The sequence below is a fragment of the Stegodyphus dumicola genome, chromosome 12 (genome assembly GCF_044657685.1).
Source record: "Stegodyphus dumicola isolate Sdum_Otavi_A_Nest chromosome 12, ASM4465768v1".
Taxonomy (NCBI): domain Eukaryota; kingdom Metazoa; phylum Arthropoda; class Arachnida; order Araneae; family Eresidae; genus Stegodyphus; species Stegodyphus dumicola.
Window position 1 is genome coordinate 78,756,558 of NC_140779.1, and position 15,021 is coordinate 78,771,578.

The 15,021-nt window shown below is 33.2% G+C and overlaps 1 protein-coding gene across 1 annotated transcript in view; it reads left to right on the forward strand.

The window, feature by feature from the left end:
• LOC118195773 (uncharacterized) overlaps positions 1-12,545 on the forward strand; it is a 31,236-nt gene extending 18,691 nt beyond the window's left edge. Inside the window, exons 5-6 of the mRNA XM_035367096.2 lie at positions 3,134-3,372; positions 8,492-12,545. Coding sequence (XP_035222987.2) covers positions 3,134-3,372; positions 8,492-8,740 — 488 coding nt within the window. The 3' untranslated portion in view covers positions 8,741-12,545. The remainder of the gene's footprint in view (positions 1-3,133; positions 3,373-8,491) is intronic.
• The last annotated feature ends 2,476 nt before the right edge of the window (positions 12,546-15,021 follow it).

The window sequence follows — 15,021 nt, forward strand, 5'->3', positions numbered from 1 at the left end:
CGAACATATGTTAACAAATATTAAATGCACTGTTATTGACAAATTACAATGAAATATATATTAGAAAAATAAGCAAGTGCAATCGGTATGGACGTTAAAATAACTAATAAGCAAAGTTCCACAACATTATAGTTGTAAACATCATTCGAACACACTCGACAGCCATGGTGATCACGAATAAGCTAGCGTAGGGTTGCTTTTAGTCGCCAATATTTCTCCCCGCGCCAAAGGTACACCATCAAGCATGCGCAGTAAGCGAAATTTGCTTAACATTGTTCAACTCAATGTGCGGTCTGCCATTACGCTTCCGGTTTGGCCCAGTACAAGCCGAAAGCTATATAAATCGTCGAGTTAATTAGTGCCTCGTCTAGCGAGTTAATAGTCAGTTATTGAGCGAGTATCTCAAAGTCTAGCGCTGAGTTGGTCGTCGAGTGCATCGAGAGAGTCTTTTAGGGTATCGCAAGTTAGTGCATTGTAGTCTTGTCTTAGAGTGTGCTGAGTCGAGAGCTGTACTCTTGTGTATCGTCGAGTGCATCGCGAGTTGTAGCGTGGAGTCTCAAGAGTACGTGGAGTTTCGAGAGCGATCGAACAGATTGGGGAGCTGTACTTTGGTGCTTTGCCGTGAAGCTATCTTCACCGTGATAACCTGGAGGCTGAGTCGCTGATTGTTCCAGCGTGTTTATTCGACGACTGTAAAACGTGATTTTGGAGCTGTCCTGATTAATATCGGCTAAATAAAGTGTGTTTCGATATTTTATCAAGTGTTGTCGTTATTCACTCCAAATCTACGAATCCCGTACGAACGTGAAGGAAGAAAATAACGTAACAGTATTTTAAGTGCCTCGGTGTTAAAAAGATACTTACAAACATCCATACCGTTTCCAGAACTCGAATCTGTGTCCAAGGCTAAGTTAGTCGGCTTCTTTAGACCATGGCAACACGGCCGCCGTCCTGAATATTGAATACTCGGAGAGTACCGGCTTTAATTCCTGTGGCCATTTGATTCCCTTTTTCATCTGGATGAGAGAGGGAAAAGGCCTTGTCAAGAATTTTAGAGGCTGAATGCATGTCCTATAGATTCATGTGTAAAGAATACTTATATTGCTTGCTGTGGGTTCAACTGATGTTAGGTAGCTCACTTTCAGTCAAAGTAAGGTTGTATTTAGACTCGGTGAGGAGCTATCACCACCAGAATTTCTAACTCTAAACAAACAGACACAGAAGCTAAATAACTTTAAATGTATTCTACCTAACCACTTGTGAGGGGTTAAATTAAAATATGCACACTCAGAAGTTCCGAGCCAACTGGACCTGGTTTGAATAACGCAAGCTTCTTTCCCACTTACTATAAGTTCAGCAATTTAATCTAAGTTTAATAGAGGCCACAAGCTTCGGCTAGATCGCGACAGAAATTTAAAGTTCAACTTACCCATATAGAATTATTTTTAGTTTATAATATTCAATTCACGACCAGCGTTGGAGCTGCCAATTGAGAAAAACTTTACTCAGCAAGGCAGTTACGGCTACCAGGCCAAAAACTCTTACACGCAGCTATTTTAATAATTCTTCTCATTATAATTCTTTTTTGTATTCTTGCTATACGTAAAACTGCTTGTCACTTAAATGTATATAAAATATGGAATGAGCGAACTTTATGGCGAAACAAGGTAGAAAGGAACGATGTAAATTTAATGGCATTTCGTTATAGTAAAACTTAAATATAAATGCCACATAAACTGAAAAATTTCAAAAATTGGTCATTTTTGTGGAGAAATTTTTAAAAAGGCAAAGAAATATATGCAAGAGCTAGAAGTGTAAGATAATGTTTCGAGAAAGAGGCAGCACTTTTACAGATATCAAAATCAAATGTGTCGTTCTAACATTTAATTCTGACAAACATAGAATTGTAATTTTCTCGGCTAAATAAATTTTTTTCTACTATTTTATTTTGAAGAAATTTTGTTTCTATAAAAGAAAATATTTCTATAGCTAAATTAAGATTCACATGAAAAAATAAATAATGATTTTTAAATTGAGAGTCATTAGGTTATTTTGAAGCAAGAGACGTAAAAAACGAGCAGTATCTTCGCCGGGACTCGAACCTGGACCTCTCAAATACGCACCGAGTGTGTTACCATTACACCACGAAGGCATGCGGAAAGGAGAGAGAAAGTACTTAATAAGCTAATGGAATGATAATTAATTATTTTTATAGTTTTCATTGATTTTAATAATTTATTAAATAAAATTTTTTCCCAGACTGAGACTTAATTAACCGAAAAATTTATTTGCATAATTTTTTTTGTTTGTTTTTACTAAACAATATAAGGGTTCCGAAAATTGATTATAAGCATTAAAAATTTTTATATTTTCTACGTGTAAATTTAATAAATAATTTTTTATAAACGGAAGTAAAAGACATGTGACAGATTTTCAGATTGCTGCGGAAATAGGCAACAGTGTTAGATGCGTGAAAAGTTGGGGATGTCGAAGTTCCAGCTGTGTGGCATCCAGAATGTTGAAGCCAGAAAGAAAAAGCATTGAGTTTGAGAATAGCTCTGCATGATAAAAGCCGATAAAAAGCTTTTATTGTTAGCTGGTGAGAGGAGATGAAGTATGGCTCCATCGCTATGACCCACAAATGAAACAAGGGAGCAAGGTTTGAAAACATTAAGATATCCTCGATCCTATATGTTTAGAAATCTGCCTGAGAAATTTTAGACATTTTTTGGGATAAAAATTGATAACATGCCTTTTTGATACCATGAGAATAGGCTTTTTTAATGCTAACCTGATGCAGTAAGACATAATTGCAGCTCAGAATTCCTAAACTGCAATTCAATGATGCGGATTTCTGTTTCTCCTCTTGTATTCACTAGACTTAGTCCCAGACTATTGTTTGCTATTATTAGTTCGATAATTGTGTGTTTCACAAACTGTAGTATTAACGTTCTTTCGACGATAATATCCTAAAGTATTTCATTGACACAATCTGAATAGAAATGTTTTTTAACCTATATGTGGTGCCATTAAATAAAAATATTTGTAGTTTCTCATCATACATAACATTGATAGTATTTTTTTTTCTTCATTTTATTGAATGCTTAAATTTGAAATATAAATTTTGTTTCAGAAATAATACAGCTACTTCTTGAAAGCAGGGGCAGGTCCATTCTGGATAAATGTGACCAGTTTGGAAGAAGGCCGCTGCGCATAGCATGCACAAGAAGTTCACCAGAAGTTGTGCAATACTTGCTTGAGAATGGTGCTTCCATAGAAAAAGAAGGCTGTCTTCTGTTAACTGCACTAAATCATATATATAGGAGCTATATACACAGAATAATATCTACGCTTCTAGATTATGGAGCAGATGTAAGTAATAAATGTAGTCAAGTATATTTATAAATATATTTTCTCAAATCAGAATTTACATTATAAGAATAACATTGCATTCAGAACAGAAGTTGTTTATTTTCTTCGTTTGCTTGAATGCATCCTCGGTTTTATTATAGAAATACAGATTCTGCTTTTAAGGCAAAAAATTATGGATTTGCAAGTTTCGGGTAAAATAAATAAATTAATCAACAGATGAATTAATTAAAATAATTTTGAGTACTCAGTATATAGATTTTCTTTAATCTAAAGTTTATAATGTGGTTTAGCTTTAAGAGAACCTCATATGGCCATTATGCTGTCGCTTACAATGCAAAGAACACGCTGAACTAATTCATTATCACCTTGACAACGCTGCTTACATTTAATATTGTTGGGTTTTTAGTGACCTTATATGAGTCTTGCTTGCAGTATTTATATGAAATTTTATTTCTTCAGGGATTCATTACCAGATAGGAATACCCTTAATGGCAAGACAGGAAACACTGCTATTAATAGTTCGATAATTCGAATAGTGAATATTAATAGTTCGACCGCTAATATCCCGATAATTCGAATAGTGAATATTAATAGTTCGACCTGGTTTCAAATAGTTACAGGCGAAAACATTGCGGATGATAACGTAATGGAGAAAACAATGCAAGATGTGTACGGTCGTCTATTGTGGGAGAAAAGAAAACATCGTGACATAAAACTTTCATCAAAGAAAATAAAGCGGCTTAAAAACATGGCCGTTTAAAAAGCAATAGTAGAAAATATCATGGTAAAAAATAAAGCACCCAGACAATCATTTCATAACGATAACGTTACAGACATAAGTTTTTCAGCTTTAAAACTTGCAAAATATAATGATTTGTGAGTGCAAGAAAGAATACGGAGTATTTTTAACTCGATATTTCCTATTTTTGAATTAATAATTTTTTGAAATAATTAATTTAATTTTTTGAAATAATTAGTAGAAAATTTATGCTACACAAAGTAGTTAATAGAATTTTAAACTCATGAAGTTAATTATTAAAGGTCACTATTTAGATAGTCTTTGTTGTAAAGTTGTACTGGAAGTTTTTCATGAAAAATATAGTCTAAAGATGATTAGTAAGGGGAAGATGAGTAACTGGACGAAATTTAATATATTAAAATTGTTTAAATTGATTATCTAATTGTAAAATTATTTTCTTTCACTTTGTTAATCTGATATTCTTTTAGTAAAAATTAAATCTTTTTTCTTTCAGTTTATTTGTCTTTTTATACTAATATAATAAGACATCTCATTTTACTTTGTAAATCTCTCTTAACGAAGTGACTTAAAGTGTCCTAAACATTTTCTCATACAGCGTGCAGTTAATCGCTTAGATGTTGATTCGTTAGTTATGACGAAGCATGTCAGGAGGTAGCTACGTAATATTTCAGTAGAAGATTTGGATTTATTGAATTATGGTAAAGCATTCTAAGTTTATGTACCTAACGGGAGAGATGAATTTATGGAGCACTTTCTTAGCTCGTATCCACGTTATACGTTAGGAAAGCCACAAAAATCTCATGCAGCTGCTCTAAAGCTTTCAGCTTTAGTTTAAATACATTGATTCAAAAAAGCAAATCTTTTAAAATTTTTTGCATAAACACTGAAGCTCAAATTTTTTTAAGTTATCTTGGCAGATTAAAACATGTCTCTGGAAAATTTGTAAATCACTCGGACAAAGAAACTTATTTCTAAATACTCAAGACTAAAAGAATATCAGATTAACAAAGTGAAAGAAAAATAATTTTGCAATTTGATAATTAATGTAAACAATTTTAATAATATACTTAACTTCGTGGAGTTACTTATCTTTCCTTTACTAATCGTTTTAAGGACTATATTTTTCATGAAAAACTTCCAGTATAACTTCATAAAAGAGACTAGCTAAATAGTGGCCTATAATAGTTAACTGCATAAGTTTAAAATTCTGTTAACTACTTTACGTAGCATAATTTTTCTACCCATTTTCAGTTTGTGAAATGCTTGAGTTTCCTTCTTGCATTTTAGCAACAAAATATTGATTAATTCAAAAATATGAAACACAGAGGCAAAAATATTCCTTACTCCCTGTTGCGCTCACAAATCATTATGCAAATATACATTTACAACTTTTAAAGCTTATGTCTGACCTAAAATATCATATCTAGAATATAATCATCATTTTTTTTTTTTTCCCTCAATGGAGGACCCAAACCTCCCACAGACTTTGGCCACTACTAAGGCCAGAAGCAGTGGTCACTTTATTTTGTAAGTATCTAATAGGTGCGCCACCTTTGCCTCCTATGAGAGGATGAACAAATACGCCTAAGCCTTCTCCGGGATTCGAACCTGGGCCCTTTGGTACTCCCCTAACCACTATACCCTCTCGACGGGGGATATTATCATCATGCGATGATTTGTAGATGCTTCGTCATAATTAAAGATTTGGATGTTGATTCTTTAATTATGACTTTTTACCACAATTATTTTCTGCTATATTTCTGCTAAAACTATGTCTAAAATTGCAATGTTTTTAAACGGTTTAGTGCTGCGATACTTCTTGCTTCATTTTCTCCCACTTACGACGACGTTTTTGTCTTGCTTTGTTTTCTCCTAAATGTTTTCGATAGACACAGCTTCAAATAGTGATAAAATAGCATAGCATTTAAATGTTTTTCTGATTTTTACCATGTAGCTCACGCAAATAAGAGAATCCGTTTCCCTTAGAAGTCTCATAAAAGCATGCGAAAACTATTTTCATGCCAAACTGGCAAATAATCGTTGCGTGATTTTACTTAGTTAAACCAACGACTTAAATGGGTGTTTTTTTTTTTTTTTTTTTTTTTTGAGAAAACTTGAAATGAAGATAAAAGTTTGACGGATTCTTTGAAATGCATATACCTTCGTATTTATTTTAAAGCATTTTCTGAGGTACTGTAGCTAAGTTTTAAGGCTTTGAATTAAATGTTATTTAAATTTTTAGTTTAAATTATTTATAATTTGAAATGTTTATGTGTGTTCGCTATGAAAAACAATGAAAATATGAGTTTAAATTAGAAAAATTGTGCAGAAAAATCCTGGAATTTATTGAATACTATTTTAATAGTAAGTAAATATATAGAGTCATTAAGTTAATTTTTGAAGTATAAGACATGAAAAATGATCAGTGTCCTCTCTGGGACTCGAATCTGGACCTCCCGAATACGCGCCAGGTGTGCTACCGTTACACCAGGAAGGCATGCTGGAATTAGAGAGAGAATACCTTATATACTACCCTCTTTTAAAGGACGAGTGGGGATTAGGGGACGCAATCGCCAATTCTGGTAGTGACGAATTATGTCCACCACCTTTTAGTTCGGGAGCCACTTGTAGAGTCATTAGATTTTTTCCGATGATGGAAACATGAAAAATGAGCAATGGCTTTGCCGGGACTCGAAGTTGGACTTCTCTCGAATACGAGCCAAGTTTTTTACCGTTACACCACGAAGGCATGCGGAAAGGAGGGAGAAAATACCTTATATATATTTTGATATAGTAACAGAAGTTTACATTTAAGTTTCAGTTATTATTATTTCCATAGAAACTTCATTTTTTTAATTTAGGAACTATTTAACAGACTCGGATGAAATCAGGTGGATGATACTTGATAAATATTTAATATTCACTCCTGGCTACAGTTTCAGAAAATTTCTAGTTCTGAAATCGAGCTTACATTTTGTAATTATGCATAATAATTACGCAGGAGACATTTGATCAAATTTTGAAAATTTTATGCATTTCATGGAAATTGGAAAGGGTTTCTCTTTTACAAGCCGCAAAGGTAGTATGAATTTTCTATAAAAACGTGTATCAATTTTTTCCTGCAAAAAGGAGGATCTCACGTAAATCTACCTCGAAAACCTACTGGAGTTCTGAGATAAGATTCCCCTAAAAATTGCTTCCCAAAGTTATTCCTCCCTCGCGGATAGTTCTGGTCTGTTTTCCGTTACCTAAAATCAACCATCCAAATCTTTCTTGAAATACGCAAAGTTTTCCAACAAAACTACCATCAATTAAAGATTTAATTTTACCTTGTTTTAAATTTCATTTTGGCTTGCTTCATAAGTTGTAATCATTTTTTATTTGCACTAAGTAGCTCATTCATTTCCGTTACAATGTTTATATCTACTTAGAATTAATATATATTCTTTTATTCTTTTAAATACCATTTGCATCCATTCAGAAAGGGCAGTTTCTGTCTGACTTAAAATTTCGAAAGAATGTTAATTTTCTGTTCTACGAATATTTTAAGGAATACGAGGTGCGTAATCGCCCGGTTGAAGTGAATAAGCTGCACATGATAGGTTTTCGCTGAGAATCGCCCACATACTAGAATGGGAAACTCCTACTGCGTTCTCTATACTTCGCGTACTCAAACTTGGAGTCCCTTGTACCTGATGTAGCGCATTCTGTTTGTGTTCGGAGTCCGTGCTGATCGGGCCCGATTCATGACAGCTCTTTGAAAGGAACTTGTTTCAGCTAACCTCATGTGCAGCCTTGCAAACAAATTATGGCTATGTGTACGTCTCATAATATGTCGTTCAGCGTACAAGCGCTGTGCGGCTGGCCTACTACAATCTGCAACCCATATGCCAAATGTGGCTTACTTCGCGTTCGTATAATTATTCATCCTACTAACTCTCCGTTCTGGTGCAAAATGACGATTCCCTGCAAGAACTCTTGTAACTTTCGTGCAACGCCATCTACCTCGTCAAAAAAGCATTTCAGACCCTGCATTGGTATATGATTCATAGGCGTTGAGGTGCAACCTACTTCTCCAAGAATTTCTGAAACGTGGTACTGAGACCCTTTGTAAACATGGAAATGAAATTTTACTAAACTATACCAAATTATACGAAATACTATTTCAAATGACACTTGATTATATTTATCTATGTAAAGATTTTTTAGATTTAAAACATTTCTGCGGAATGGACATACTTGCCGAGGAATTTCTGAAACTTTGTGGTTCATTGCATAGTTTTATCTCTTTTATTACTTCTGTTTTTTGTTAAAGTATTTTAGTTAGCATTATATACTAAAACTGGTTTTATTTTTTAGATTAACATGTGTTCGAGCAGTGGAACGACCTCGCTGTTAAAGGATGTGGAACGCGCTTCCCATACTAGAAAATCATCATATATGCGATTATACTTGCCATATGAACATTTAAGTCTCGCAGATTTGTTAATAGACTGCGGTGCAAACCTTCATACGCATAGCTGTGACGATTGCATCGCTATGTATGGAAATGGATTCCCAGACAAAAGCCCACTGGACGAAAGCGCACGCGACAAAAGCCCACTATGATAATTGCCCACTCGACAAATACCCACAGCGATGAAAGCGCACATTGATAAAAGTCCATACTGATATAAGCCCACATTGATAAAAATCCACATGGATATAAGCCCACGCTGATAAAAGCCCACACTCATAAAAGCGCACATAATCAAAAAGGACTTATAGTTTTTTTATTACTAAAAGTGTATTTATAATTTTAATTATAATAAAAGGAGTATTCAGATCTGAATTTTAATGTCTCAAATATATGTTTGTATATTTTATCACTATTTTATTATTTAATTTATTAGGTAGAAAGCAAACTTTCTGTTCTCTGATTAAGTGATTAGCTATAACGTTTCGATGATAAATCTGAAATTGCATTTTATTATTTACTTATTTAAATTTGGTATGTGTATGTGAATATGAAAAATATCATTGTGGAGTTTCTCACATGCTATTTTTAAGGTAATATGGCTGAGATTAAATATAATTATGTTTCATTATTAAAACTATTAACTTTTTAATTAAAAAACACGTAATTTTTTAAAAAAGTTTTTTCCTTAAAAAGCTTTTTTTCTAATTTAAATCAGATTAAATTAATTCTGTTATCCATTAGCAAATAATTATAGTGAATTATATCTATTGACGACATTTCTAAGAAGACTCGTTTTGAAAGAGACCTGAAGAAATAAATGGGCCTAAATAGATTGTAATATCAATGAACATTTTTAATGACGGAGATTAACTTAAACATAGTTGCGTACAGCAGAGAAAAAGGGCGAAGAAGTAAGAATGGTAAACAGTTACGTCATTATCATCACCGCCGGGATAAACGCGAACGGCGCATGTGTCAGGAGAAGCTCTCTTAAACTAAACGTCGTATTATAATTTATGATACAACAATCCCCCTTTCGACGTTTGGCGGCTGAAAAAAAAATAAACATTAATCATTTACAGTTATTCCAATTAATTTACAGCACTTAGAATGTTTCGAAGCAGTCAATGTTTTTGTCAGTACATCAGCAGGCATTTTCTCTGTTGGCACATATTTAACGTCTATTTCATTTCTTTCATAAATTTCACGAATGAAATGATGTCTAATATCTATGTGTTTAGTGCGTGAGTGATAAACAGCATTTTTCATAAGCTTTTGTGCACCTTGATTATCACAATATATAATGGTTGGATAATCAGCAGTAAAATTTAATTCTTTAAGGAAACGACGTAAATAAACTGCTTCTTTGGCACTTTCTGAAAGACTGATGTACTATGCTTCAGTACTTGATAATGCAACAGTTTGTTGCTTTCGTGATTCCCATGTTATTGGATTTCCAGCAAACTTGAATAGGTAACCTGTATACGATTTTCTAGTATTAACATCAGACGCCCAGTCGGCATCGGTATATCCAATAAGTGCTTTTCCACTCTTTCGAAATTTTAAACAATAATTTTTAGTTCCTTTTAAGTATCGAAGAACGCGCTTTGCAGCCAACCAGTGTAATTTTCCAGGATTATTATTAAATTGGCTCAGGTGACTGACGGCATATGTAATATCCGGCCTACTAAACACAGAAAGATACATAAGCGAACCAATTAGACGGCGATAAGGTGCATTGTTCATTTCTTCCTTTTCAGTTTCAGAAGGACACATTTCTTTACTTAATTTTACACTAGGATTTAAAGGAGTTGCTAATGGTTTTGCATCTTGGATATTAAACCTTCGTAGAATATTATCAACATATTTCTGCTGAGATAAACTAATAGAATTATTATTTACATCTTGATTAAATTCTATTCCAAGACAATAATAAAGTTTGCCTAAATCTTTAACATGAAATTCTTTAGAAAGATAACCTTTAAGTTCAGCATATAAATCACAGCTATTTGTTCCTATTATTAAGTCATCCACATATAAAATTAGAATTAACTCACCTTGAGATGTTTTCATCCTATATACACACTTATCTGATTGTAATGGTTGTAATCCAAAGTTTTTGAGTTTTTTGTCTAATTTTTCATTCCACTGTCGTCCACTTTGTTTCAAACCATAAAGAGACTTTGCAAAGCATAAACATAATCAGGATTATTTGGGTCTTCAAAACCTTTAGCTTGTTCCATGAAAATTTCTTCTTTTAAATCACCGTTAACATAAGCCATAACAAAATCTAGTTGATATAACATAAGGTTCAGCACTGTATGCAATCACAGTTCTTATAGAGCTTGCTCTGGCTACTGGAGCAAAGGTTTCATTGAAATCAATTCCAAGTTCCTGTGCAAATCCTCTAGCAACCAATCGAGCTTTTCTCTTTTGAACTGTTCCATCTGCATTATATTTCGTTCTGAAAACCCAGCGACATCCTATTACCTTTTTGTTCTGTGGTCGCTTTACTAATTCCCATGCACCTTGTGCCTACAATGAAAAGCTTGGAAACTGGATGACTGACGCTTTCTTAATGTACAGCTTTTATTTCATTTTTTATTAATTTTTATTCATTTAACTAATTATTTATTTTTTCCGATATTTGAACTTTTTCTCATTTATTTTCAAAGGAACAATGTTTGTGTGAACAGTTTTGAGAATCGAAAATTAAATGATTAAGTCTTAGATGAGATACGTTCTACCAACCAAAAAAAATTTGTCACGATTAGAATGTAATATATGTCAGTTGCTATGCATACTGCTTATATCAACTATGCTTATCTCAACAAATGCTCAAAATTTTTTTGTCTTTTGAATTTTAATATATGTAATAATTTAAATTTTTTAGAAATAGTTCAGTTATTTTACTTTTAAACAATAGTTCTGCTTCGACATAACAGACATGTTTAATTAGTTCATCAAAAAGCTGTTAAAGACTCTATCGAATCAGGAACTAGCATATTTTTCCACTCTGAAGTTTTACTGCAAAAACAGTGAATTATCCTTTTAAAATGGTTAAGAAATATTTAAGTCCTTTCGTTTTCCAGTTATTGAAATTTTTAAAATAATTGAAATTCTAACTAAATCCTTAAATGAAAAGTTATTCAAGAACTAGACTAAAGAAAATGCCAGAAACTTCAGTTTATATGCGGAATTTCAGATATTGTTATTTTCTAGTAACTAAAAAAAAATATCTAAAATCCTCTTTAATATATTTCTAACCAACCTCTAAAAACTAGAAAACCGTAGCTTGGTCAGATGATCACGATTTCAGATGCTAAGAGCTTTAGTTGCGAAGATTAAGTTGCTAAGATTTCAGTTGCTAAGATTTATCAGCGTGCGCTTATATCTATGTGGGCTTTTATCAATTTCATCGGTGTGGGTATTAGTCGCGTGGGCAATTATCCCTGTGGGGTCTTTTTAGTGGGCTTTTGTCGCGTGCGCTTTCGTCCAGTGGGCTTTTGTCCGGTCACCATGGAAATGACAACAATATTTCTGTTTTTAAGGCAGTTTCTCAAATTCCCTTGAACTGAATAAATTATGTTTGAAATGTAATTAGAAGAAACATCCAAAATGTTAATGACATAGGCAGTTTGCCATACTTAATCAATAAAATAATGTACAAATAATAATTGAGGGCTGAAAAGATTGCGGGCAATGCAACGAGAAAACATAGTGTAGGAGATAAAAAAAATCAAACTTTGCAGTCTGCTTAAACAAGTTCCTTTCAGACTGCAGAGTTTGTTAATAGTTTCTGTGTTCAATACGGGTGCTCAAATTATTGTATATATTATATTTTAATGTTATTATGAATATATGTTATATTAGTATTATTTACCTTATTTGTATGATCTTGTATTGTTCACTGCATTTTTACTTCTCTGTACGAAATAAAAAATCTGATGTGCACACCACATGACTTCTTTGTACGGAATATTAAATTATATGCATTTTTTCTTGCATTTCATTTAAACTCATTGGATCGAAATACTATAATAAATCTTGAACGATGTATAAAAGAAATTAAGCAAACAAAACAAAAAGGAAACAGTTTTTCACAGACGATTCAGTGTTTCTCATTCAAATAATTCCGTTCCCACTTCGCGACAAGGCAAAAATACATAAAAACTAAAAATATCAGTATTAAAAATTACGAAGAAATCTTAAACACTTATTTCCTCGAATAAATTTCACAATAGATTAAGCATGATTTAATTCGCAATAATAAAAGAAGGCGTTATCTTTGTTGTTGCCAAGCTTAGTTTCTCTAGATTGGCAACAAATCCGTTATTCTGCCAAGTTTCAAATCTAAATAAACATGGCCGCCATAATTAGGCTTAGCGGCACTTAAACAACTTTTGAATTGTTGATAACTCTAAAAATGTTGCATGCAGATTTACGAAAGGCATAAAAACCTTAACTGGAAGATAAGAGCAACATAATTCAATCATTTTTAAAGCAAAAAATGCGCAATTTACAAACATGTAAGAGTAAAGAAAGTGAGCTCACTGAGCCGGGTAAGAGAGTGCATATAATATACAGTGGTGGCCAAAATTGTGGACACTTTTGATATTTTTATGTTTTTGAACTTTGTATGCTTATAGAAAATGTTACGTTTCGCAAAATGCAAACTTGTATATATCATTTAAAGAGAATTTACTACTGAATTCAATACAAAACACAAAATTCAATTATTTGCAATACAAAAAAAAGCTATATGTACTTTAATATAAATAAAAAAACACAGTAATGAAGTGGTTTGTAATGTCTAGCTTTCCTGGCCAATCACTGTTCTTGTTCTGAGAACCAACCAAATATTAGTAACTGCCAGTAGAAGCTGACATCATGTTTACACTTGAAACAATTCATTATTTTACTTTGTTCTGTAGAAGGAGGACCTGTTTCTTATACACTGCAATTACAAGTAGGAATTTTTATAAAAATTTTTAATATTTAGTCAAGAAGCAATGACATCAAATAAAAGAGTAGATTGGACACCTAGAAAGAGATGTTATATTATTGTGTTACGAGAAAGTGGTCTTTCCTATGCTGAAATTGCAAGACAGGTGGGTGGTTCAGTGACTACATCTGGAGTCCGAAAGTTTTGTTTACGATATCAGGAGACAAATTCAATAAAAAACAAAGAAGGAAAAGGTGCACCACATCTATTGATGACAGAAGAATAAAAAGACTATGTCTCCAAGATAGAAAAATGTCATCAGCGGCCATCAGAAGTGATCTGAATGATGCTGGTGTTTCTGTCAGTTCAAGAACAATCAGGAGAAGATTAACAGATGTTGGACTGAGAGGTAGAATTCCACGAAAAAACCCTTATCTTAATTTTCAGCAACGAAAAAAAAGACTACAGTTGGCAAAGGAACACATTAATTGGACAGATGATTCAGTGGTCACAAGTTATATGGAGTGATATCGTTATTCGGTAGTGATGGGCGAAAATATGTAAGACGTAGAATAGGAGAAGAGCTACATCCTGACTGCATTCAAGCAACTGTGAAGAACCCAGTTAGTGTTATGATTTAGTCATGCATGTCAGCAGATGCTATTGGTCGCCTTCATGTCATCGATGGGACACTGAATGCCAGAATATACATTGACACTATTCTAGGACCAAAACTTCTACCTTCCATCAGAGATCTCTTTCCCAACAATGCTTCGTTTATTTTTCAGCAGGATTCTGCTCCTTGTCACACGGCTAAAATATCGAAAGAGAGGCTTCGTACAAAGAGCATTAAATTGTCATGGCCAGGAAACAGTCCTGACCTCAATGCTATCGAAAATTTGTGGCACCGTTTGAAAACTCCTGTCCGAATGAGGCGCCCATCAAATAAAAGGGAACTAATTGAGGCTATAATTGTTTTCTGGCATCATGTAATAACGAAAGAAGAGCTTAAAACTCTTGTCAGCTCAATGAAACGTCGATGTGAAGCTGTAATCAAAAATAAAGGATACCCTACTAAGTACTGATAACTCACTGCAATCATCACTATCTAATGTATATCGATAACTATTATCGTTTAACTTTTTTTGCATTGCAAATAATTGAATTTTGTGTTTAGTATTGAATTCAGTAATAAATTCTCTTTAAAATGATATATACAAGTTTGCATTTTGTGCAACGTAACGTTTTCTAAAAGCATACAAAGTTCAAAACCATAAAAATTTCCAAAAGTGTCCACAATTGTGGCCACCACTGTATATAAGTTTGGTACGGCCGATTGCAACCAAAATATGAGGTTCATATCTATATGTTATAACAGTCCTATATACAAAATTTCAACTTTCTGAGGCTACTCGGTTTTGAGTTATGCGAGATACGTACGTACGTACAGACGCCACGAAAAATTCTCTTCAGAATTCATTTTAA